Source organism: Macadamia integrifolia, chromosome 9 (assembly GCF_013358625.1).
Source record: "Macadamia integrifolia cultivar HAES 741 chromosome 9, SCU_Mint_v3, whole genome shotgun sequence".
NCBI classification, from domain to species: Eukaryota; Viridiplantae; Streptophyta; class Magnoliopsida; order Proteales; family Proteaceae; genus Macadamia; species Macadamia integrifolia.
The window spans coordinates 21,718-45,213 of record NC_056565.1 but is presented as its reverse complement, the minus strand read 5'-3'; the positions used below and the strand labels follow the sequence as shown (position 1 = coordinate 45,213).

The 23,496-nt window shown below is 38.6% G+C and overlaps 2 protein-coding genes across 4 annotated transcripts; one reads left to right on the top strand and one right to left on the bottom strand.

The window, feature by feature from the left end:
* The first annotated feature begins 9,667 nt into the window (after positions 1–9,667).
* Positions 9,668–12,428, top strand: LOC122088569 (pyruvate kinase, cytosolic isozyme). The gene is made up of 3 exons (XM_042657881.1): positions 9,668–10,047; positions 10,632–11,093; positions 11,395–12,428. Exons 1-3 carry the CDS (start codon positions 9,820–9,822, stop codon positions 12,205–12,207), a joined length of 1,503 nt encoding a protein of 500 aa, XP_042513815.1. The 5' UTR covers positions 9,668–9,819; the 3' UTR covers positions 12,208–12,428.
* A 759-nt stretch (positions 12,429–13,187) lies between these two features.
* LOC122088371 (E3 ubiquitin-protein ligase SIRP1-like) lies at positions 13,188–15,242 on the bottom strand. Of its 3 annotated transcripts, XM_042657623.1 has the most exons (3): positions 15,019–15,242; positions 14,575–14,615; positions 13,188–14,456 (listed from the first exon to the last, which is right to left on the bottom strand). In XM_042657623.1, exon 3 carries the CDS (start codon positions 14,446–14,448, stop codon positions 13,378–13,380), a length of 1,071 nt encoding a protein of 356 aa, XP_042513557.1. In that variant the 5' UTR covers positions 14,449–14,456; positions 14,575–14,615; positions 15,019–15,242; the 3' UTR covers positions 13,188–13,377. The 3 variants fall into 3 exon arrangements, with proteins under 3 accessions (XP_042513557.1, XP_042513555.1, XP_042513554.1); XM_042657621.1 differs by lacking the exon at positions 14,575–14,615 and having other exon boundaries at positions 13,188–14,464; XM_042657620.1 differs by lacking the exon at positions 14,575–14,615 and having other exon boundaries at positions 15,019–15,240.
* Positions 15,243–23,496: the final 8,254 nt, after the last annotated feature.

The following is a 23,496-nucleotide window of genomic DNA, read 5'->3' as shown; positions in this document are numbered from 1 at the left end:
GGGGGGGGGGGGGGGGGAAATCTCTGGAAAAATTGTACTTGCATTTCCTCAAAGGAAGTTCATTTGTTAAATAACTCAAGAGGAAGAAAGTACCGGAATAGAGCTCTGAAACGAGTCCATAGGGGATCCGCATGATTACAGGATTCGACTAGCTAATCATAAGGCAGGACATGTGTGAGATATTCATTGGCTAGGTACGATATATGTTTTGCTAGACTTTAAAAGTCATTGGTCGAAATAAAAGTGAGAAATGACCACGGAATGATATTCCTATTCCTTGTGGAAAAGAAAACAAAGAGAAAAAGGCAAATTTTCAAGATTCCCAGGGAATAAGGCATTTGAGAATCCAGGAATAGTAGTTATAACTAACTCAATCTGTTTTTGTCTATGGCCATGGTTGGGTCTGGGTCGTATTTTCCAGTCAAGAGTTCTCTCTCTCTCTCTCTCTCTCTCTCTCTCTCTCTCTCTCTCTCTCTCTCTCTCTCTCTCTCTCTCTCTCCTTTCACCCAACACCACGAAACATGGGTTCCCCCCACCCTTCACCTTTTTAACTAATTTTATAGTATAGATGCCATTTTTTTTATTTTATTTTTCCTTCTTTTGTAGATCCTAAGAAGCTCACCACCTATTAGGTCTAAAACCACCCAGACAGTGTATTTCAAGCGTTCCATTGGATTTTTTTTTTCCCAGGCTCCCATAATTGAAGATTTGATCACCTTAATATATTTGATGACAGTGATTTGAGATGATTAGGCATTGCGGAGAAAACAGAGCTGCAAATGAATGTGTTAACCATAAGGCTTTCACTAAAATAGATATTCTCCTCGGTGACAAAGAAGTATGAATTTGAAAATTGGCTAAAGTCATCCAAACTGTACGTTCCATCCTGATAGTTTCTCATGATGGACCAAAAATCTTACCTGCCATGCGACAGATTGAATGTGCCCTAACTTTTGTGGATTGTTAAGTAGGTGTTAGGATTTTTATGTGGGCTTAACTGATACCGATTGATCCATTGGGCCCAAGCAATTATAGATCCACTCTGATTAGAAAACTCCTAGCTCTTTCCATTGTGAGAGTGGAATAGGGTTTTAGGGATTCTATTATAAATAGAATACTGACGGTCCCTGCAACCATTACTTTACTTAATGCCTTATTAGTTTTGGGAGCACGGCTTTCTCACAAGAGCAAGTGCACAGAAATAGAGGAAACCCTAGAGTAAGAGGCTGCAAAAGATCTCAGTAGAAGGACTCCACTTGCGTAGTTCGTTATTGTCATCTTTATGGGAGTAATGTTTAACCATATGGGACAGAGGTTTCATGGGACACAGGTACTTCTTTATTCCCATTTATGGTTCATGTCATGGTTGTCCCATTGATTATTATAGATATGGTAAATCTATATGGTTATGTATTTTAAGATGAGATACTTTATTGTTCTGGGTTTAGGGACTACACCCATGATTAATCTTTTATGATTTGTTGATGATTCTTGGATTCTAAACACTATAAGGTTATTCATATGTTTAATATGGTAAAAGAATCCCCAACAATTGGTATCAGAACCAACCCTTATAGTGTTAGAATCAAGGAAAATTGATTTTGTATAGGGTTTGTATCCCAAATCATGAAAATCATAATTTTACCATTACTTAAAGATCCCATATGGGAAAATTTTATTCACGAAAGTTGTAGAACACGAAAAGATGGTCGCGGCGGTATGTCGCAAGTTATCGAAAACCTCCGGACGCGCCGGCACATGTCGCCGAAAATCGGCTACCGGAGGAGAGAGAAAAAAAAAATTTAATTCCAAAAAAAAAAAAAAAAGGCGAGTCATCGCCGGGTCACCTCGGAAACCCTACCGAGTTAACCCGGGGTGAAGTGGGTCAACTCATGACCAACTCTGTTTGACTCGGTCAAAGGTTGACCGAATCGTTGAAATTGACCCGGAATCAATATGCCCGAACCGGATTAGACCGGTTGGTTTGGGAAACTAGATTGATTTTGATCTATTTTTAGTTCTGCAACTTCAAATGGCTCGTACGGGCAAACGGTGAAGAATTTTCCACCCTGATTTTTTGCGTTGAGTCCAGTTTTTCGTGCTCTTCGTTTTGATATATTATGAGCCTAGTTTTGATCAACTTTTATGATTTGTTTTGTATAAGTTACAAGTATGGGTGGTTAATGATTCTTTATGATTTTCCTATTAATTGGAAGAAATAAAAGAAAATCAACTCATACATTACTTGCATATCAGAATATGAACTTGGTTATTCTTGGTAATGTAGTTCATGCTTTTGTTTATGAATATTTTTATTCATGCTTAAACAATCCCACTTTTAGCTACCGGAATGAATTTGTAGACTATTACAATAAGATTGGGTGGAATCCACCAAAGTGGTAAAGTTCAACTTTATTGTAATAGAATACAAATCAAAGTCTTCTTTGTTTGAAAAGACAGAGAATAATGATTGGTAGCAAAGTTGCTAATGTTCACCTAAATGTGACATTATCAAAGAAAGGTTAAAGTTAAAGCAAGTGAAAAACAGAATAGGGATTTCTCAACCTAGAAGATGCTATCCATCCAAAGATGGTGGTACTTTTTGAAAGTTAGAAGAAGTCTCGCAATAATTGCAGAAACTTGAGTGGACCAGTATGTTTCAGACCCAAAGGTCAGGAATGTAGTTCCGGTTGACACTCTTAAAGTAATTGATAATTGAGCATTGTAATGTTTATTTTGTTAACAGTTACATGCTTATTCTTTTACATGTAAATTGATATTTAGTTCATGTTTAAATAACCCACAAATTTAAGCTGCCAGGTGTAGTTGTAAGCTATTACAGTGGAATTGATGAAACCCACAAAAGTGGTAAAATCTAAGATTACTGCAATAGGTTTACAACTGAAAGATTTTGTCTTATATTCAAAGACATAGAAAATTATTAGCAGGAATTAGGTAATGTTTGCCCAAAGGCGACATTATCAAAGATGAGCATAAATGCAAATGTACTCTAGGCAGACCTTAACCTAGAAGTTGTTATGCATCCAAAAGTGATAGTAATTTTTGAAGTTGAAGAGCTCCCACGGTCATTGTAGTTTTTGAGTGGACTAGTGCATTCCAGACCTAAAGGTTGAGATTGTAGTTCAGTTGACACTTTGGTTATGTTTAATGGTTAGTGATGTAATATTGGTTTTTATTGATGTTACATGCATTAATTAAATATCGAATGGATTATTCTTCCTTGAGTTGAACCATTAAGCTAATGTCTTTAAAAGTGGCTTGAGAATATAGAGGTCTACATATATCTCAAAGACCTAGTTTTCTATACTAGGAGAACCAAATCAATAGTTTGGTATTATGCTTTTAAAACAAAGTTTTTTTGCCCTAAAAGGTATTGGACAGTTGATCAATGGCAATAGGGTGGATGAGGGTTTCATCACTATGACCATAGGTTATAGGTTTATTTAATGTATTATTTTTTGTATTCCGATTGGATCAATTCGGATTGGTTGGGTTGGATTAGTGTCGATTTTTATCAATTCAATACCAAGTTCTCAAACACTGCCATTGTTCTCTGAAAACCTATTTATGAACATTAATTGATAAATGTTTGGTTTCTTTTGTTTTTGGGCCTATGTGAACAAGTTTATATGTATGTCACATTTAATGAATTGTGTTCTCCAATAAATGGATTAATTTATGAATGGTTGAACCAAGTGGGAGAATAAAAGTATGGATCTTAAGCTATTTTATATGGCTTGACCAGTGGGAGAATAAATTCGGTATACTAGGTTGGTAGTGGGAGGATGTTACTAGTAGAATGTTAGTATACTAGGTTGCTAGTGGGAGAATAAATTCAGTGTACTATATTGTTTTTCATGCAAAAGAATTATTTGGAGTTTTGCATTGATTTATTATTATCATGATATTGAAGAATTATTTATGGCTGAAATATGTTGTAAATTCATATTCATGTCATTTTGTACTTGAATGTTTTGTTTGAAACACCCTATGATTGATAAATATATTATAATTAAACTGGGTGTGAACTTCCGCACATTTTATGCTGCACAGTATATTTTTAGGAAGCTATGAAAGGATTGGATGGAATTCACCAAAGTGGCACATCCTATTATTTCATAGTTTTTTCAACGCAGCAAAGTTGGTGACATTTGCCCAAAGGTGATGTCACCCAAGTTAAAAAAAATACATGTATGGAAAGGACTATAACTTAGAGGTTTCTAAACTCACATGTGATAAAAGTAATTGTATTTTCACAGTAAATTTAGATTTACAAGAGGACCAGTACATTCTTAGCCCAAAGGATAGGAATGTAGTTACGGTTGTGACTCTTGTATTTTTTATCTGCTAGATGTACATTTATTGTGTAGTTTATCTGCTACGTGTACATATTAAATTTTCTAGCCCGGTTATTTGGTGTGTATGATTCATACCTGAGATTTTTTGGGTTACTTTATCTGGTTTTAGCTCTCAGGGAATCCAAACAGGTGTTGTTAATGAACAAAGCACAACTGAAGGGAAATAGGAACAATTTTATTGCCCTATTAAGTTTATAATGACTTTGGAGTAATTTTGAATTGATTTTATCTTAAAATCTATTCTCTGAATTATTTATGTACATTTATACTTCATTTGTTTGTGTTGTCTCTGATTGTGTAAGAAATACATTAAAACATACACTTCTGTACATATATTCATCTCTAATGTGGAAAACATGATAGGAATGAGTGAAACCCATCAAAGTGGTACATTCAGTTCAATTGCGTGTTTTTCAAGGTAAATGTGACATTTGTCCAAAGGTGATGTCATCCAAGTTTATCGACAAAGTATTCAAGAGCCATATTTTCTGACATTGGTGTTATTGAGGTTTTTGATATGCTTGGTTAGTGGGAGTTTTATGATCTCATTTAACCAAAGATATCATGGTGGCAAAAGCCAAAGTTTAAAGGTTGTGCTTGTTAAGATTTATTGGCAGTGCTTAGCCAAGGTAATTGACGATATTTTATCAAAATTTGTGATGTATGGTGGCATTTAGCCTATGTCCAAAGAAGTGGTGGTATACCACAGGCGGTTTGCCAAAGTTTGTGATTTATGGTGGTATTTAACCTAAATCCATGGAAGTGACAGTTAGCCATAGGCGGTATGCCAAAGTAAGATATTAATTCAAGAAAATGGCAGTTTGCCAAGTGTTGATTAATATCAAAGTTTTCTACCTGTGAGGTTTTTAAGGTAGGCTGATCTTTAGATCAAGAAAAGACATATAAGGAAATGTATATTTCATGTGATCACAGGTATGATATCAACTCCTTATATATATATATATATATATATATGTTTCAAGGCGATTTGGAATGATAATTTTCTATTGCCTGTAACATTAGATAGTTATATGTCGTATATTGAGGTGTATTTTCTACTATTGTTCAACAGTAGAGATTATTGATTGGATCAAAGTTTGTTTGAGTGGTGTTCAGTCTTAGGATTATTTGGTCAGGAGTCAATGGAAATACATCAGTATCAGTGTAGCCCAAGTGGGAGATTGTTAGGATTTTTATGTGGGCTTAACTGATACCGATTGATCTATTGGGCCCAAGCAATTATAGACCCACTCTAATTAGAAAACTCCTAGCTCTTTCCATTGTGAGAGTGGAATAGGGTTTTAGGGATTCTATTATAAATAGAATACTGACGGTCCCTGCAACCATTACTTTACTTAATGCCTTATTAGTTTTGGGAGCACAGCTTTCTCACAAGAGCAAGTGCACAGAAAGAGAGGAAACCTTAGAGTAAGAGGCTACAGAAGATCTCAGTAGAAGGACTCCACTTGCGTAGTTCGTTATTGTCATCTTCATGGGAGTAATGTTTAACCACATGGGACAGAGGTTTCATGGGACACAGGTACTTCTTTATTCCCATTTATGGTTCATGTCATGGTTGTCCCATTGATTACTATAGATATAGTAAATCTATATGGTTATGTATTTTAAGATGTGATACTTTATTGTTCTGGGTTTAGGGACTACACCCATGATTAATCTTTTATGATTTGTTGATGATTCTTGTATTCTAAACACTATAAGGTTATTTATATATTTAATATGGTAAAATAATCCCCAACAGTAGGCTCTAAGGTGGCTGCCAACATCTTAGGTTTCAAACCAAATAGAAAATGCCAAAGTGACTAAATAAAGTTTTTAAGTGTCTACGGTATACAAGTGAGTGCATTAACATACATAAATGATTACAAAATACAAGAGAAAACGATTTTCACATAGACATTGTGGAGATTCTTTTCATATTCTCTTACCTCTTGACCATGCAGGACACACATTGACATTCTCTCTCCTTCCTGACCATGTGGACCCTTTTATTGATGAAATGATTTCTCGCATCATGATTGGTGTGGTGTTAGAGATTCCTCCTAAAGTAGCAACGTGAGGAATCCTCTCCCAAAATACGATGATAGAGTGACATAAATGTGACGGTATTTAATTCAATTTAAGGCTGAAGTTTAAAACATGACTATTTGGTGAAATCATTATATATATATATATATATATATCATGCTTGAATGCATATTAAATGAAAAACTCATCTAGTCACTATATAAACTAGAATGGAGATCAAAGTACCACAACAAAAATGGTTACTCTTTTCCCACACGTTTGCTCACTTAACTTTAGTTTTTTGACACCGTTGCCACTTCAGGCCGGGCACATTCTAAACAACAGTGCAGACGAGTTCAAATTCTTTTTCAGGTCCTTGGATAGATCCAAGTTGCTATAATATAAATATATATATATATATGATTTTTGTTAGAGCAAACACAAAAAAATATGAAAATAAAAAGGCAATGGATTCGCACAACATAGAGATTTAACGAGGTTCATACACCGGTGTGGTGTGCTACGTCCTCGGGTGAAGAAGAAGGTGTTTCACTATGCAGAAGAGAGATTACACCCAAGCAACGGTGAGAAAATTCGTCCTGAAGCCCTAGCTAAAAAAAACCCCCAAAACACAATGACTTTCTCAACAAGACAACAATACATTATATACTCCAAGTCGCCAGTCAACCCATCGGGTCGCGAATAATTACATATCTCAAAAAAATTTCCATTCAAGTAATCATCAAAATATGTCAGAGCGGGTCAATGTTCAAAACAGGTCAAGAATTCAAGACAAACTTAACAATTTTAGTAGAAAAAAAAAATCCACCTAAAGCTTGTATTCCCCTTCACATGACCATTATGGGCGATAGTGGGCATGTCAAGACTGAAACCCACAACCAGCCGACTTGAACGATGATGGGTTGAGGGCATTTTCACCACTAGGCTACCAACCCAATATGTGTATCCACCAATATGGGCATCAAGCCTTTGATTTATTTTAGGTTCATTCCTATCCAATGATTATTGCATCCCACTCTTCTACACTGCCGCTGCACTAGATTCTCTCCTTTCTCTATTCTCTTTATATCCTGCTCGCCGCCGTTTTCTAAACCGAGGCCATTGCAGCGTCGTGGATCGGAGAGTAGCTTCCGAAAGCTGGAACTTCTGCAATGAAGTTGGTAAAGAAGGAAGGTCCTGATTGTTTTAATTTTGCTATGATCAATCAAGTAAGCCCTTAAAACACTAGGAAAGAAATTTAGATTTCCTTTCAACCTTCCGTCAGAAGACTCAGAACTGCATTCCCATGTATTAACCAAATCAGCAATCAAAACATGGGTTTTTATTTTTATTTTTATTATTGACGGTGCATTTAATCAAAATATCTGGATTTTGTTCACAGAATGGGCGAAAGGTCAATTCAGCCTTTTAAGGGAGGAAGGTTCCCCTGCTTGCTTTGGTGATCGATGCGTGCTAGGACCAACCAATCCTATATCGTCAACAAAAAGAATTATCAGGAATGGGTGAAACGAAATTTCAGCGGCGACCGGGAAGGAGAAGGAGAAGAGGAAGAGAAGGCGACCTGGTTCACACGCGTGCGGGAGATGCGGAGATTGGGAGTGGGAGAATGAGAAAAGGAGTTGCAGCCGCAAGCGGGAGAGAGAAAGGGGAGAGAATTTAGCGCAGACTGGTTACTGGTAGCTTGTTTTGTTTTGGTCAAATGACGAACCCAATATGGTTCATAATAAATTTTAAAAATGATATGTTTCATCATTTATACACGGTCGTGTACGTGTACACGGTTGTGTGTTTCAACTGTTGGATGGGGAGACCTCTATTCAATGGTCTGCAAGTCATACAGCACTTGAGAGGCGTTGATCAAGTGATCAACCCTTAGGTAAGTATTCCATTGAGCACTAGAATTGCGAACCGCCAAGCCACCATTATTGATTGATTTCATGAGTATGCAAGGCCCAATTTTCTCTAACTCTTCTATCCTTGATTGATTGATAAATTTGAATCTTATGTTTTAAAGTCCTTGAATGAGTGGGGGAGATGGTGAAGGGGGAGGAGTTAGGGGGCCATTGTTCCACTAATATCTTCTGATACGATCCAACATTTTTACCCTGCCTAGCTAAACTTTTGGAAAGGAGGATAGGAAGGATTTAGCTCATCTCCTTAGCGTTCATCGTTCAAGTCTTGCCTAATCTCCTTAGCATTCATCGCTCAGGTCTTGCCCATAGCAACTTGGGCGAGCACCACGTAGTGAGGCGATGATCCAACAGTTCTTGGCGTGTCGTTCTTCGCTTCTCTATCATGCATCGTTTTCTGTGCCTTTTTCAAATTGTTGGATCATCACATTACCATGTGGCACTTGTCCAGATAAGCCGACCTGGGCAATGGGTGCTAAAATGAGGAGCCAAATCTAGATAGGAATCTTGGCTTTGGGAGGTATTTTTACTTTATTTAGGGATATTTGATCAACTATGAAATATTTTAAGCAAATATCTATCACTAAACAAGGGACCAAGGTATGTGTGATCTAATTTACTATGTGGGTAGTATATTTTGGTACTCTAATCTATCCATAATGTATTCACAAAATGCATATCAAATGCAATCTTATTGTGTTACATTTGAACCTAGGTTGGTTCTTCACATAGTAAAAATTTTATTCCATCACAGAGAATTATTTGATTTTTGTAGTTAAAGAATTTCCAGGATATATCAGAATAATATTAAAAAGGATAAAAATATACAATAAATTTGTATAATCTTAAACCATTAAAAATTCAATGAAAAAGCATAAAGTAAACCATACACATGATCAGCATGACTACTAATACAAAACATCTTCTTGATCTTGGATTCTTTTAATTCACTGGAGAATTTTCCTAATTGATATTGCCACATGATAATCAAGGCATTCAAATTTGAGACTACAGATAGCAATGGTGAGGCTGCCCCCATTTTGACCATTGCAACTTAATGGCGGTGGGTATAATTTCTCCACAAAACGCAAGTAAGACTGCATATAGATTATGAACTTATCCAGACCCCACAGTAGCGACTCTAGCGGGAGTATTGTGCATTTGATTCGGTGGTGAAAGAATGAATGGCTGCTACGTTTCTTATTAGGGTGAAGTATATTCTTTCTTCCATTGTTACAAAAAAAAATTAATTAATTAATTAATTAAAAAAATTATTAGTAAAAGTAGAGAGTTTGGCTTCCAATTAAGTTTCAAACTTTCTTAAGAGAGTCCTGTGATCTTCGGAGTGCTCTTTTATAGAGTTGAAACGTAACCAACAAGAAAGAGAAAGAAGTGTTTTCCTGTTTCCCAATCATCGTTTTTTTAATTCTTGGGGTTACTTCTTCATCTCTCTTCCTTCCTTCTAGTCTCTTGAAACTACAATGGCGACTGAATTTGAGATGATGAGGCCTAAGACTAAGATTGTCTGCACGTTGGGTCCTGCATCGAGGTCCATTCCCATGATCGAAAAGCTTCTCAAGGCTGGTATGAACGTCGCTCGCTTCAACTTTTCACATGGGTCTCATGAATATCACCAAGAAACCCTAGATAATCTAAGGACAGCCATGGAAAACACTGAGATTCTCTGTGCGGTTATGTTGGACACTAAGGTATCACTCTACCCACCCAACCCCATCAACCCGTCAGCACAGCTTCTTCTTCTTATTTGTTTTATTTTCTTTAACTCTATTTTGGCTGGCTGGGCTGGCTTGTTTTTGTTGTTAACCTTCTTTGTCTTACTCCGTTTGATTGTACCTTCTTTGTCTTACTCCGTTTGATTGTCTCTTCTGGGTTATTGTAGTTTCCTTTTTTCTGGATCTCGCATTGCCTTCGGTTTCATTAAAAGGTTTGAAAACTTTTAATTAGGTTTATTTATTTTGGATCCTGGTAATCTGAAACTTGGTCAAGTAAGTATTCAGTTATTGTGTGTGTTGTGATAAATAAATTAATTAATATCCAATTGAGTTTCACAACTTGTAATAATAAACTCAATTGTGGCAACAAATTAATTAATCTTCCATATTAATTTTCTTGGTTTCGAGTAGTTAACAAAGCCCTCTGCTCGATCGACCTAAAAGCTTAAATATCATTGAATCTTCTTCTCTCGAAGGCTTTTTGGGTTTTTTTTTTTTTTTTTTTTCTTATTTCTTTTAGATGTTCTAAACCTTTTCTCTATGCACGAATGATATCACAGGGGCCAGAAATTCGTACTGGGTTTTTGAAGGATGGCAAACCCATCCAACTAAAGAAGGGCCAAGAGATCACTGTCTCCACAGACTATAGCATCAAGGGTGATGAGAACATGATCAGCATGAGTTACAAAAAAATAGCTGAGGATTTGAATCCGGGAAGTGTGATACTCTGTGCTGATGGCACTATCACACTCACTGTTGTGTCTTGCAACAAGAAGTTGGGTTTAGTTCAATGCCGCTGTGAGAATTCTGCCCTTCTTGGTGAGAGGAAAAATGTAAATCTTCCAGGGGTTATTGTAGACCTCCCAACACTAACAGAGAAAGATAAGGAAGACATATTAGTGTGGGGGGTTCCTAATAAGATTGATATGATTGCTTTATCCTTCGTTCGCAAGGGTTCGGACCTTGTGGAGGTCCGAAATCTACTGGGCAAGCATTCGAAGTCCATCCTTCTCATGTCAAAGGTCTGTGAGAGTTCTAAAATCTCCTAGAGAAAATAATTTTGTAGATAATTGGCCATCTGTGTTTGTTAATTTGACATTTGTTTGCTTTGGAAACTCACACATGGTAGACGACAGTTCAGGAATGTTATTTGATCAAATGCTTTTGACCATACAATCTGGTGTAGTTTTTTTTTGCTTAGGAGGTTAGACTAGGATGAGACCGTTGATAGTAACCTCTCATGACCTTATATATTGTGTTATAGCTGTGTAAATGTTTTCTCTCAGAATCATGATGTTTCATTTGTTGTTCGTGATGTTTTAGGTTGAAAATCAAGAGGGGGTGGCCAATTTTGATGATATACTGGCCAACTCAGATGCTTTTATGGTGGCACGAGGTGATCTAGGAATGGAAATTCCTATTGAGAAGATATTCTTAGCTCAGAAAGCGATGATATACAAGTGCAACATGCAAGGGAAACCTGTAGTTACTGCAACTCAAATGTTGGAGTCCATGATCAAGTCTCCACGGCCTACAAGAGCTGAGGCCACCGATGTTGCTAATGCAGTGCTTGATGGCACAGATTGTGTGATGCTCAGTGGGGAAACAGCTGCTGGGGCTTATCCCGAACTTGCTGTGCGAACCATGGCTAAGATTTGCATAGAAGCCGAGTGCTCCCTTGATTATGGAGCAGTGTTTAAACGGGCTATGGAAGCTGCACCTGTGCCCATGAGCCCATTGGAGAGTTTGGCATCTTCAGCAGTGCGGACTGCCAACTCTAGCAAAGCAGCTCTGATTTTGGTTCTAACCAGAGGGGGAAGCACTGCAAAGCTTGTGGCCAAGTACAGGCCTGTAATGCCAATCTTATCTGTGGTGGTTCCTGAGATAAAGACAGATTTTTTTGATTGGTTAATCAGCGACGAAGCTCCTGCAAGGCATAGCCTTATTTTCCGGGGGTTGGTCCCTGTTTTGACTGCAGGGTCTGCAAGGGCATCTCACGCAGAATCAACTGAGGAAGCATTAGAGTTTGCCCTTCAACATGCAAAGGCAAAGGGTCTGTGCAAGATTGGTGATGCAGTTGTTGCATTGCACCGAGTAGAGTCTGCTTCTGTAATCAAGATTGTGACTGTGAAATGATTTTGGCTGCAGTCTTTCTTTGGGAGTCGTCGATACATGAGAGTTATGTATGCCTGGTGTCTTTATGTTGAGTTGTATGATTGTTTAGCGTGGTTTAGGTTAGAATCATAATTTTGAGCTTATATTATTTATGGTGTTTTTGAGAAGTCAAACAACAGATACTTTGATTCATCAAGTCACAAGCACAATTTTGTGTAAATGAACCATGCTTGTTCTTATTACGTTTCTTAGTGCTTGTTTTGAAGGTTCATTTTCCCCTTATTTAACTACCATATCTCAACTCATTTGAGTCATACTTCCTGATTTCCTCTGCTCTTCTAAGTTAGCACATGGACATCAATTAGACGTTTCTGGTAAAAAAAAAAAAAAAGACACGAAAGTTAAATACAAAATAGGTCCCCGTTGAACTATATTGATTATATATTGGTTTTCCCGATTTATTAAACCTCATGTCAACTTAAACAGGTTTTCTTTTGGGTACTAAGCAGAGTTGACTGTTCTGTACCAAGGATAAACTTGACAACAAGAAGCTAACTATAGTTCCAGGGAAGAAAAGCAGATGATGGATGCCTTTCCCTTGTCATTGCACTGCACCAGAGTGATTCTGAAGGGGGTCTTTCATTAGAGCAATTTTGACCTGGTACATATATTTTATTTCGGACAAAGTTCATTCTCCTTTGAAAAATAGAGAACAGTTTCTCAAAGCAAAAAGTTTTTCACTAGTACATCCTACAAATCCCTTCTACTTATGTGAACAATTAAAAGAAGAGCTTCCAGTTATATGAAAGTCAATGGAATCTTTTTCCTAGGAATCACTCCAGATAATTTCAAATGATACCAGAAACAGCACCAATGGCTCTATCAAGGAAATATTGCTCCTTGCAAAAGGATCCCTTTCCTGCTCGTAACTAAATTTTAACTGGCAGTTGAAGTTTAATGTGATGCTTAAATAGAAAAATGAATTCAGATCAAAAGGAATCTGCCCAAAAAACAAAAGAAACAAACCTATCAAGAACTTAGAGAGAATACAAAACAAGCGAAAATTGTAGTTGATCCCTGCTAGATCAAAATTCAAGAAACAAGACTATGACTATGTACAGAAGAAGAGACAGCAGGTCAAGATGGATAAAAGAAAAGATAGAGGATATGGACGCTACATGATGAGTATCTTCAGTTGTCTGTGTGAGAAGCTCTTCGAGAACCCCCTGAGGATGAAGATGATGACTGTGAAGAATCATTTCCACCACTCTGTGATCCTGACAAAGAAAACAACCCAGTGAAAGGCCATGGAATGGGAACCCAAGGCCTTCTCCCATCCCCATTTCCCCCCTCACTTCCCTCCCCACTACTTTGATCAGTGTCACGGCCACTGCTACCACTGCCGCTCAACACCCCGTTATCCCTATTCATGAATGCATCTGAATCAAGGTTGGATTCATCAGCCGGAATCTGAAACCTACAAACTGGGCAAGAACTATGAAGCTCCAGCCAAGGCAGAATACACCCACTATGGAATCTATGCTTACACGGCATCTCCTTGGCTTCTGCACCTATTTCAAAATCCTCTAAACATACCGAACACTGCATGTTCTCCTCAATTTTAACAGTAGGCATTGCTTCAACTGCCTCTTTCCGTGCTGGTGGGGTTCCATATCTGTTTGGATCATTCTCCGCCAAGTGCTGCAGCAATAGATCCAAACCAGACCCAATGAAGTAGTCACCCAAGGAACCATGAGCATTCTGACTCTGGTTATCGGATTGGTTCAGGTCGAAGGAGCCCTGCAGAATTACGGCCTGGTTGAAATGATTGATTAGGATAACACGCTCACGCTCACGTTCTCTTTCCCTATCACTCTCTGAATTGTCCGATTCAGATGCGATTCCAGCACGAAGGCCTTGGAGCAATTCAAGGATGGCAGCTGAGCTTCTCCTCCTACGGATGGATTCTGTCACCCGCTCATGTTCTCTTTCTCCCCGTTGACTGTCATCCTCGCCTTCTTCTCGTCTGAATCTTCGGCGCCGAGGACCACTACCCATCATTTCCAGCAAGATGGGAGCCCAAAGGGAGAGTGGTCGGTCAGAACCCAAATCGGTGTCACCACTATCATGATCGCTTCTGCTATTCATTTCTTCCACAAAACCGCTTTCGCAGAATGGGCATTTGATTTCCACTTCCATGACAGGGTCCACAATTTGACAGCACATATAACACCAGTATCTAGCATCCAGCACTTCCCCCATCTCTACCTCTGCAACTCTTGACAATCAAAGCAAATAAGCAGAAACCCAAAAAAATACCAACTTAGAATAACAGAAGTTCCAGCAAATCTCACAAAACTAACAGATAGAGCAACATATTTTCCTTACATCAGTCGGATAAAGATCACCCAACAAATAGAGAAAATCAACTGTTTGAAATGAAAACAAAAAACACAATTTAGAAACCAATTTCGGCAGGTTCAAAGCTAATAAGGCAGATAATCCTACGATCGACAAGCTGTAGGGAACCGGGGAAAAAATTACAGGAGAAAAGATCCAAATGAAACAAGCGAAGAGAGACAGATATTACTCAGATGAGAAGAAAATAAAATATTCAAAATTCAAAATAATAAAAGAAGAGTAGTTTACACCACATAATAGCAATTCCACAAGCAATCAAAAAACTCGCTAACAGAGATTAATATACTTATTCAATCGGAAACAAAGAAAATTTTACAGTAGTCTCTATCCTTCATCAATTGAAAACAAAATTCTTACACATGTCTCTTCTACCAGACGAAGAAGAAGAAGAAGAAAAGAAATTGTGCCTACCCAAGAATCGAGATAAACAAGTGAACTTAGTGAAAGGCCCAAAGACGACGAAAGTGCATGAAGAAAAATAAAAAAGCAGCAGCAAATCCAAAACAAATTGCAGGAGCAAAAACAAAGGATCAAGTGATGTTGAAGAAATTGGTAGTAGCAGCGTAGCAGGTGCCCTTAAAGAGTTAGGTGAGAAAAGATTTAAATGTCCCCCAGATTACGATTGGATTGGCCCATTATAAAAAAGATAATCTGGACACATATTACAACTCTATTGCAACAACAGATTGACACGCAATAAAACATGAGATAAAATTTTTAAAATCGAACAAAAACAAAAAACAAGAAAATTCTAAGAAAGCGAACACATAATTAATTGGGTTTTTTTATTATTATTATTAATTGGACTTTTTTATTATTATTATTATTCCTGGAAGGAATTTGAGAGAAATATATGCTTACCTTAGTTAAAGGTTTCTTTGCTTTTGATTCGGTTGATTTGGTGAAAGAAAAGGAAATCGCAGAGAACAACAGCCAACCGCGCTTCTTTACCGTCCCATCTTTATTTATTAAATTTTTTTATTTTATTATTATTATTTTTACTTCTTTTTTTTTTTTTTTTTTGTCTTTATCGTTTTTCCTAGGAAATGAATCACTAATTAATTAATTAGGCTCGCTTACTCAATATTTTCTTAATATGTTTCTATGTACCTCATTATCATATTTTCCTATATTCTTTCTTTCTCCTTTCAAACAATTCTTAATTTCTGAAAGAGAGAGATGGATGGCAATATGGGTGGTGGTGGTGGTGGTGGAACATCGTCTTCTCTTAAATTGAGATTTGGAGGATGGAGGAGTGAGGAGTGAGGACCCATTTCCATTCTCCGTCTACCATTTTACCCTCCAATTTATAATTTATAAACAGCCTGCCTGAGCCTCTGGCATACGAATCGTCCAATGCCCTCCCTGATGCTGTTATTGGCTTGGTATAGCAGAATCCATCCCACACTAACAGGGATTTAGTCTCTCTCCAGCCACCTGGAGAGGACCTGAAACGCACTATACCAGCATGTGGTATGATCCCCTGCCCATACTACGCATTATGGATAGGAAACTTGAAATAGGCCTTGTAGTTATTAAGCGTACGCAAAGCCAGGTCAATGGAAGTATACGAAGAAACATTTACAAAAACTTCATTTTTTTCTTTCATATCCCACAGGTAGAAACCATTTTCCCATGTTTTACTGTTCAATAACAAAACGTCTTATCACTATGGGCCATGGTCTACCACAACGACACAACTTAATAATAAATAGTCTAGATAGGTACCATCACATCTTTATCCGACGGCTGATACTAGATGTAAACTGGTGGTTTCGGCTAGTGGTACCATCAGAAAAAAAACAATTGGATGTTCGGATTTTGGATTTGGGTTGCGTTCTATCTTGGACATTGAATATGGTAAGAGTGTTTATTGAGGAGGAATCTAACATCTTTTAAGTTTTTGTTTTTTTTGTTTTTTGTTTTTTTTTTTCTAGAAACAAAAGGAAACCAACATCTTTTAAGTTGGTATTGCATTTAGAGTGGTGAGTCCGTGAGTGGGAGGTGGATTCCCCTTGCATCTTATTTGCAGATGGATGGAGAGAAACCAATTTTGAACTACTGCAAAAGAGAGAATTATGCTCAAATAAGGAGAAAAGAACCCAATATTGCCTTCAACTATTGAAGAAAGAGTTTGGGATTTCTTCGACCTTCCCAATATATAATATGTTTCTCGTTACTTTCATAATAGTTATAAAGAAAATATGATAAAACTGAATGAAGGCCTATAACAGTACTTGAGGAGCTTTCTAGATTCATAGTTTCCAGGTATAAAGTTCTTCGATTTGATTTAAGGTTTGTTAGTAGCCAGTCGATCACAACATTTGTACATTTTAAGTACACAAGAAATGACAAGATTATACCCTCAAGATATATAAATTTAACAGAACATTTTGAATTTCAAGGTTCTGAAAGTCATTTAAATGATTTTTCATCGTGATCTTGAACATGGTACTATAGTAAAAGATCCATAACCAAAATAATCAATGTTCAAATAAAATGTCCACCCCAACCGGGAGAACATTAATTATTAAGAAGAGGCAAGGTTCATAACCTTTCAGGTTATTAAGTTGGCATGCATGATGCCTTCTTCAATTTTTCTCACTGGTAATCGACTGAATTGAAATTTTGAAAGTTCTCATTTCTGATATCTACATGAGATGAGATGCTGTGTCCGATTCTAGAATAATGGCAACGAAACCATCGATTGCCGGATTAACATATCAGATTACCAAACTATAATATCATGATTTCATATGCCTAAAACAAATACATTATCCATTGCAAATAGACTCAAAACGTTTAGGCTAGTCAATCACACGGAATTTACATATTGACATGTCACTACAATTTGCAAACTGATCTACAAATTCATTTTTTTCATCAGAGTCAAGTATGATCCCAATTCAACAATTTCTATATGGGCGGCAAAATACTAACAATCAATGAAACAATTTCGGGTCTGGTTGCTTAATTAATTATATGGTATAAATGCAACCCCTACCCATACCTAACCCTAACCCTACCCCTACCCCCACCCACCCACCCAACCCCACACACACAAAAAAAAAAAATTCAAATTATTGGAACTCATATATCCTTTCTAAAAATCCAAGTGTAACTGAGATCAGATGGTTAGGATCATCCATCAAGTCAAGATTCTTCCTAAGAATGTCAATCAACCCAGTCGGGTAATCACCACTACTCAATGGCCCATACAGGAGTCAACCCTATTTCGACCACCTCCAAACCTACAGCAGATGGACAGTCCAGAAGGGAGCTCCAGTTTCCGAGTTGGCTCCAAACAACATCAATTTAGACAATCGCTATCCAAGGTCAATTAAGATCCATGATCACGTGCACAAAAGTGGTAATGAGATTTGAGTTACCAACGAAGAGGACAATCTATCATCACTAATAGAGATCTCTGAAAATAGTATAATTCTTTGCGAACGAAAAGCCCTTGCTCTCTCTATGTTGGATCAAAATGGTAACGCCACCTTCGCTCCCAAAAAAGAATGGCTCACAATGGGAAATTGTCCCACTTCTGTACTCTACCTGGCCCCACTGAACGAAGAAATGAAATAAGATGGCAAATGCATACCAAGAGTCCACCAATCAATCTACTCCCAACTGTGGAATACCTATCAAATTTGGATGGTTCTAGGGCTTGTTTAGTGCACTCTCTTCCTGCAAGTGTGACATCAATATGCAAGGCATTAATGAGGACAAAACAGAAACATATGTACCTTCAGTATAGCTCACTATCAAGAGACTGAATTAACACTTTGCATTACAGCATACATAATGGATGAGCCAGGACCTTACACAAGGATAGAGGTCTATGGCGGCCTGTATGTGATTCCTCAGCAAAACTCAAAACCTAAAGGAGTAGATTATTGCTCCCTAGACAACACAAGATTTCGAGGACACCACTGCAATATCCTTTCTACAAATTGAATGGATACAAATTCTATAAAGTATGTTTCTTTCGTCCAGCAAACAGGATTCATGTAATTGACCCCATTAGGTTCGGATAAGACTAAGTGGAGTATGCTTCTTTTTTATTTTCTAATAAACAACTAAAATGTGGATACCAATTAAAAACGATAATGTAGAAGATAAGAGGATTACAAAAATATAGGCAACAAAAGATATGAGCATCCACAATCTGCGTCCATGTCAGGAATAAGGACTCAAGGAATTGATACATTTACTGGATTTGATTAAATTCATGAAATCTTAACCACCACGCCCCCCGAAAAAGAGAGAGAGAGAGAGAGAGAGAGTATTAAATTCATGAACCTCACAAGTGTCCGACCGCTGTGAAAACCAGATATCACAGAATCAATCCTGTGGAGCTGAGTCGCTTTACCCTCTGGAGGAATGTTTTCGTAAACCGAGATGAGTAGTGGTGGTTTTGTCTTCTTTTTATTTTTCTGGACTATTATTCGAGTCCTGCCCCTGTAACCTTTATGTTATTATATATATGAGTGGAGTGGGAGTTACAATACACAAGTTGTAACTCCCAACTTGTTACACATCTATCGCCTCTCTTTCTTTCTCCTTCTCTTTTTCTTTCTTCTAATATTTACATGGTATCAGATCAAGATCCTTAGGTATGGCTACAACTTTCCTTAGGTCTTGTGTCTTGTTCAACTCTATGTCAAAGCATTAACCATTATTGGTTGATTCATCTCAGAGAATTCTTAGGATTACTTTCGGTTCATTTGAAGGGGTACAACACCCTATGCTGTTTTTTTGGGACTATTTAGGCACCAGTTCATGTTACGAATTAAGAACTAGGTCTCTTCTTGGTGTTGGTGGAATTGTGAAGTAAAGAGTGCGGCTGGAGTTTCAAATTCACATGTGGACAGCAAATTTCAGGATTTTGTCAAGGTTTTTTGACTAAATCAATTTTTGTCAGGGTTTTACAGATATCAATTTTTGGGTCTCAACAGCTTCTCATAGTTCTCTATTTTCTGAATATTTTGAAGAATGTCTAAACCACCGAAGAATGTTATTACTGAGGTTGTTTCTTCATCCTCCAATCGTATTATTGAGAAAAGTTAGAAGAGATTACCAACTTTCATGAACAAGAGCTTCCCGGGATGGAGAACTGAAACAGTGTAGTCCCATCTCAAGGAGTCAAAAGCCTTGTGGATATCAATTTTCATGAGAGCTGTTGGAGGGTGGGACTTTCTGTCAAAGCCTCTAACAATCTCATGACAGAGAAGGATGTTGTCTCCAATGGACCTTCCCGGGATGAAGGCAGACTGGTTATCACTAACAAGAGTGTCAATGATGGACTTAATCCGGCTGGCAAGGATCTTTGCAATAAACTTGTACAGGAGATTGCAGACGGAGATCATCCTGAAGTCATTCATTGTGTTGGCACCCTCCTTTGGGATAAGGCCGAGGAAGGTGTGGCTGATAGCCTTGATCCGACTGGGGTTGAAGAAGAAACTCTTGACAACTTTGATAAGATCCTCTTTGATGATGTCCCAAGCAGATGTGAAGAAGCCCATACTGAATCCATCTAGCCCCGGAGCTTTGCTGGCTTTGTGGGAAAGGATGGCAGCAGCAATCTCTTCATCAGAGGGAATGGTCCAGAGCATTAGAGCAACATTGTTCGGAATAAATTTGATTATGAGCCCCTCAGGAATAGGCAAAGCCGGGGAAGCATCCAAGTTGAACGAGAGCTTAAAATGATTGACAACAGCCTCTTTTATCGCATCCACTTTTGAAACTTGAGAGCCATCAGGATTAGATAACATGGTGATGGACTGGAAGTTGTTTCTGGACTTCAAAGATCGACGGAAATAAGAAGAGTTAGAGTCTCCCAATTCCATCCAATTGATTCTGGCCTTTTGCCTTAAGAAACTTTCATCCTGAGCCAAAAGAGCTGAAAGGTTTGCAGATTCGGATTTCTCCTCCTCAGCAACAGAGGAGTTTAGATGATCAGACTGAAGACGAATTTGGATGGAGGTCAACCAGTTCCTGCAATCAATAACAAGAGAGGAGATGTTCCCAAATGTTAGTATTCCAAAGCTTTGAGGCTTTTTTAACATTTCTGAGCTTCCTGGATAAGGCAACGAATGGGGTGAGAAAGCTTGGATAGGCTTTAGCCAGGCTTCCTCTACAACCTTAGAGAAGTTAGGGTGAGAGGTCCACATATCAAAGAATTTAAAGGCTTTTGGACCAAAGGAAATGTAGGGATGAATTGATTGGTAGATGGGGTTGTGGACTGAGATGGATGGAGGTTCAAAAGAAGCATGGGAAGATGGAAAAGCAGATAGCTAGGCCTCATTGACAAGCATCATGTCAAGCTTGCAAGCGATACGGGATGAGTCAATTTTCCAAGAGAACTTGATACCCAACCAGCAGAGATCATCCACTGCTATGTCCTCAATGCAATCATTGAAGGAACTAATGTTTTCCATAATTGATGCCCACCTCCTTGTTTTTCATGAGAGTAACGAACATTAAAATCTCCACAAATCCCCCAAGGCCGAGAGCCCACTTAACCCGCAAGAGAACGAAGGTCATTCCAAAGAGAATCTCTATCATTCATGCTGTTGGAGGAATAGACAATAGAGAAGAAAAAGGAAAAGTTGTAGGCAGTATCAGAAATGGACAGGTGAAGGAGCTAGGAGGAGGCAAAGATGAGGGAAACAGAGAGGATTTTTGGGTCCCAGAGAATGCATATTCTCCCATTAGGATGGTGAGAATGGTTGGTGAAAAAAAATAAGCCAGGGGTTCTGATGGAGGCAATACGGGAGAAAGAATTCTCTTTAATGTGAGTTTCCAGCAAGCAACAAAAACTAGGACGAAGGTCCTTGATGAGCAAATGAGTGGCAGCATGTTTATTGGGGGAGTTCAAACCCCGAAGGTTCCAGACCAAGGCCTGCGACATCAAGCAAAGTGAGAGGAAGGCAGCTCATACTCTACAGAGAGAGGGCAGGCGGGAGCACTAGGGGGACGAGACTTGCTGCGATGCTGGAAGGAGCGGTGCGAGGGTGCGGCAGTTGAAGAAGAGGGGGCGGGATTCAAAGGAATCTGTCGAGGCTTTCTGGCGTGCTTCTTGACGAGAGGCCTATTCGAAGGTTCAGAAGAGACGGGCGAAGAAGGTGGGTCAAGAGGGGTCCGGCGGGGCGAGGCTTTAGGAATCAAGTTTTTGGTAGCGAGCTGAGGAGGGTTAAGATAGGGGCCCATGGATTTAATGAAGGTGGGTTGGGCTGAAGAGGAGGTGGTAATAGGTGAGGGGCCAAGAAGGGATGAGCCCAAAGGATGGACCTTGGTAGATGGACAAGGGAGAGATAAAAAGGCCTTGCTGTCTAATAGAGAAGGAGGGTCGACCCATGGCTCGACTAGCTCATCGGATGAACCAGACAGGGAGTGGACCGAAGAGGAGGGGACAAAAAGATCTTTGAACGAGACAGGGTTTGTCTTTCCAGAGTGAGTACCAGTAAAAGGCCAGGTCGCAGCAAGGAGCAGAGGAGTGGCTTTCGTCTTCTGAGGTCTCAGCCACCAAGGACTCACTATCAAAGGCATCATCAACGAAAAAGGAAAGTTCGTCAGAGGAGTCAGAGGACGATGAGGCAGAGGAGCTTTCACCAGAAGATGGGGCTTCTTGGGAACCGACAGGGGGATCTCTGGCAGGAGGACAAGCAAGGGAAGGTTGTTGTTCCGTGATGGAGACATCAAGGTGTACAGACACAAGAAGAAGAAGAAACAGCCATCTTTGTGGCTGGAAGAATAGAAGTAGAAGAAAGAAGGAAGAAGGAAGGAAGAAGGGAGGAATCGACTAGCCTTACCCAATGCTGGTTGATTCCCTCTCTTTCCTATCGCCCAATATTTTGTGGGCCCCATTTGATTTGTTGTTTTAGTAGGTTTATTTCTCAGTATCTTATTTATTTAGGTCATTGAGTTAAGTAGGAAACTAAATAACACTCCTATTTATTTTTTTTAGGAAACTTCGTTATTTCTGAGATTATGTTCCTAGATTAGCCTTTTCCTTTTTTTAGTAATTATCCTATTATTTATGTAAGGCCATTGGCCACGATGGGAGATTTTATTGAATGAACAAAAAAAAAGGCCAACGTCTCTCTCTCTCTCTCGTTTCTGTCTCGCCTCCCTCTCTCTTTCTCGTCTTTCTCCCTCCCTTCTCGACTTTCATCTCTCTCTTTGATGTTTTCTGTTTCTCTCTGTTGCTGCTGCCCTGTTACAGCCATTGTTCAAAGTAATTGGAGATCACCTCCATCGAGAAGACCCCACTTGGGTTGCTACTGAGTTCCTCATCGACAAGTTAGGCTGCTGTCGGGCACTACATCATCAAACTGGACCTTCTCCCTCGTCAAATAAGGTGGACTGCACTTCTGTTTTGGAGGACTTCGGCTTCTTCTTTTCTCCTCAGACCAGGACAGCAATAAGGTAAGTAATCAAACTAAACCCCCCCCCACCTCCATTAATCCCTGTTATATGTTGCAGCCCATCAGCATTGAAACCAGTCCTTGCTCCCCTCATTTATACCTAATTTACCTACTGTTTTAAGTCTTTTTTTTTTCTTCACTGTTATATCTATAAAACCCTTGCTGAGTTTCTATTTTAGTTGGCTGTTAGAGGACAATGATTGTTTGCATATCTTATTTGGTGTCTAGATTGATTTGCGCTGAACCTAACATTCGCATGTCGTTTGTTCCCTTCCCCATGTCCCCACTTGAAGCTTTAGTAAGTTATTACGTGTTTTTCCTCTTAGATTGATATTGCTCCTGGCTACATGTCGATTTGTCTTTATTTATTGCATGTTGAATCTTGATTTGTTGAGCATACCTAAACCCCAACCTAATCCCAAGACCCCCCCTTAAGTTTGTCTTACCTTAATGGAGT

Coding starts and splice junctions, on each gene's coding strand:
- LOC122088569 (XM_042657881.1), top strand. CDS start 9,820: ATGGCGACTGAATTTGAGATGATGAGGCCTAAGACTAAGATTGTCTGC. Junction 10,048..10,631: donor CGGTTATGTTGGACACTAAG/GTATCACTCTAC, acceptor ATGATATCACAG/GGGCCAGAAATTCGTACTGG. Junction 11,094..11,394: donor CCATCCTTCTCATGTCAAAG/GTCTGTGAGAGT, acceptor GTGATGTTTTAG/GTTGAAAATCAAGAGGGGGT.
- LOC122088371 (XM_042657623.1), bottom strand. CDS start 14,448: ATGGGGGAAGTGCTGGATGCTAGATACTGGTGTTATATGTGCTGTCAA.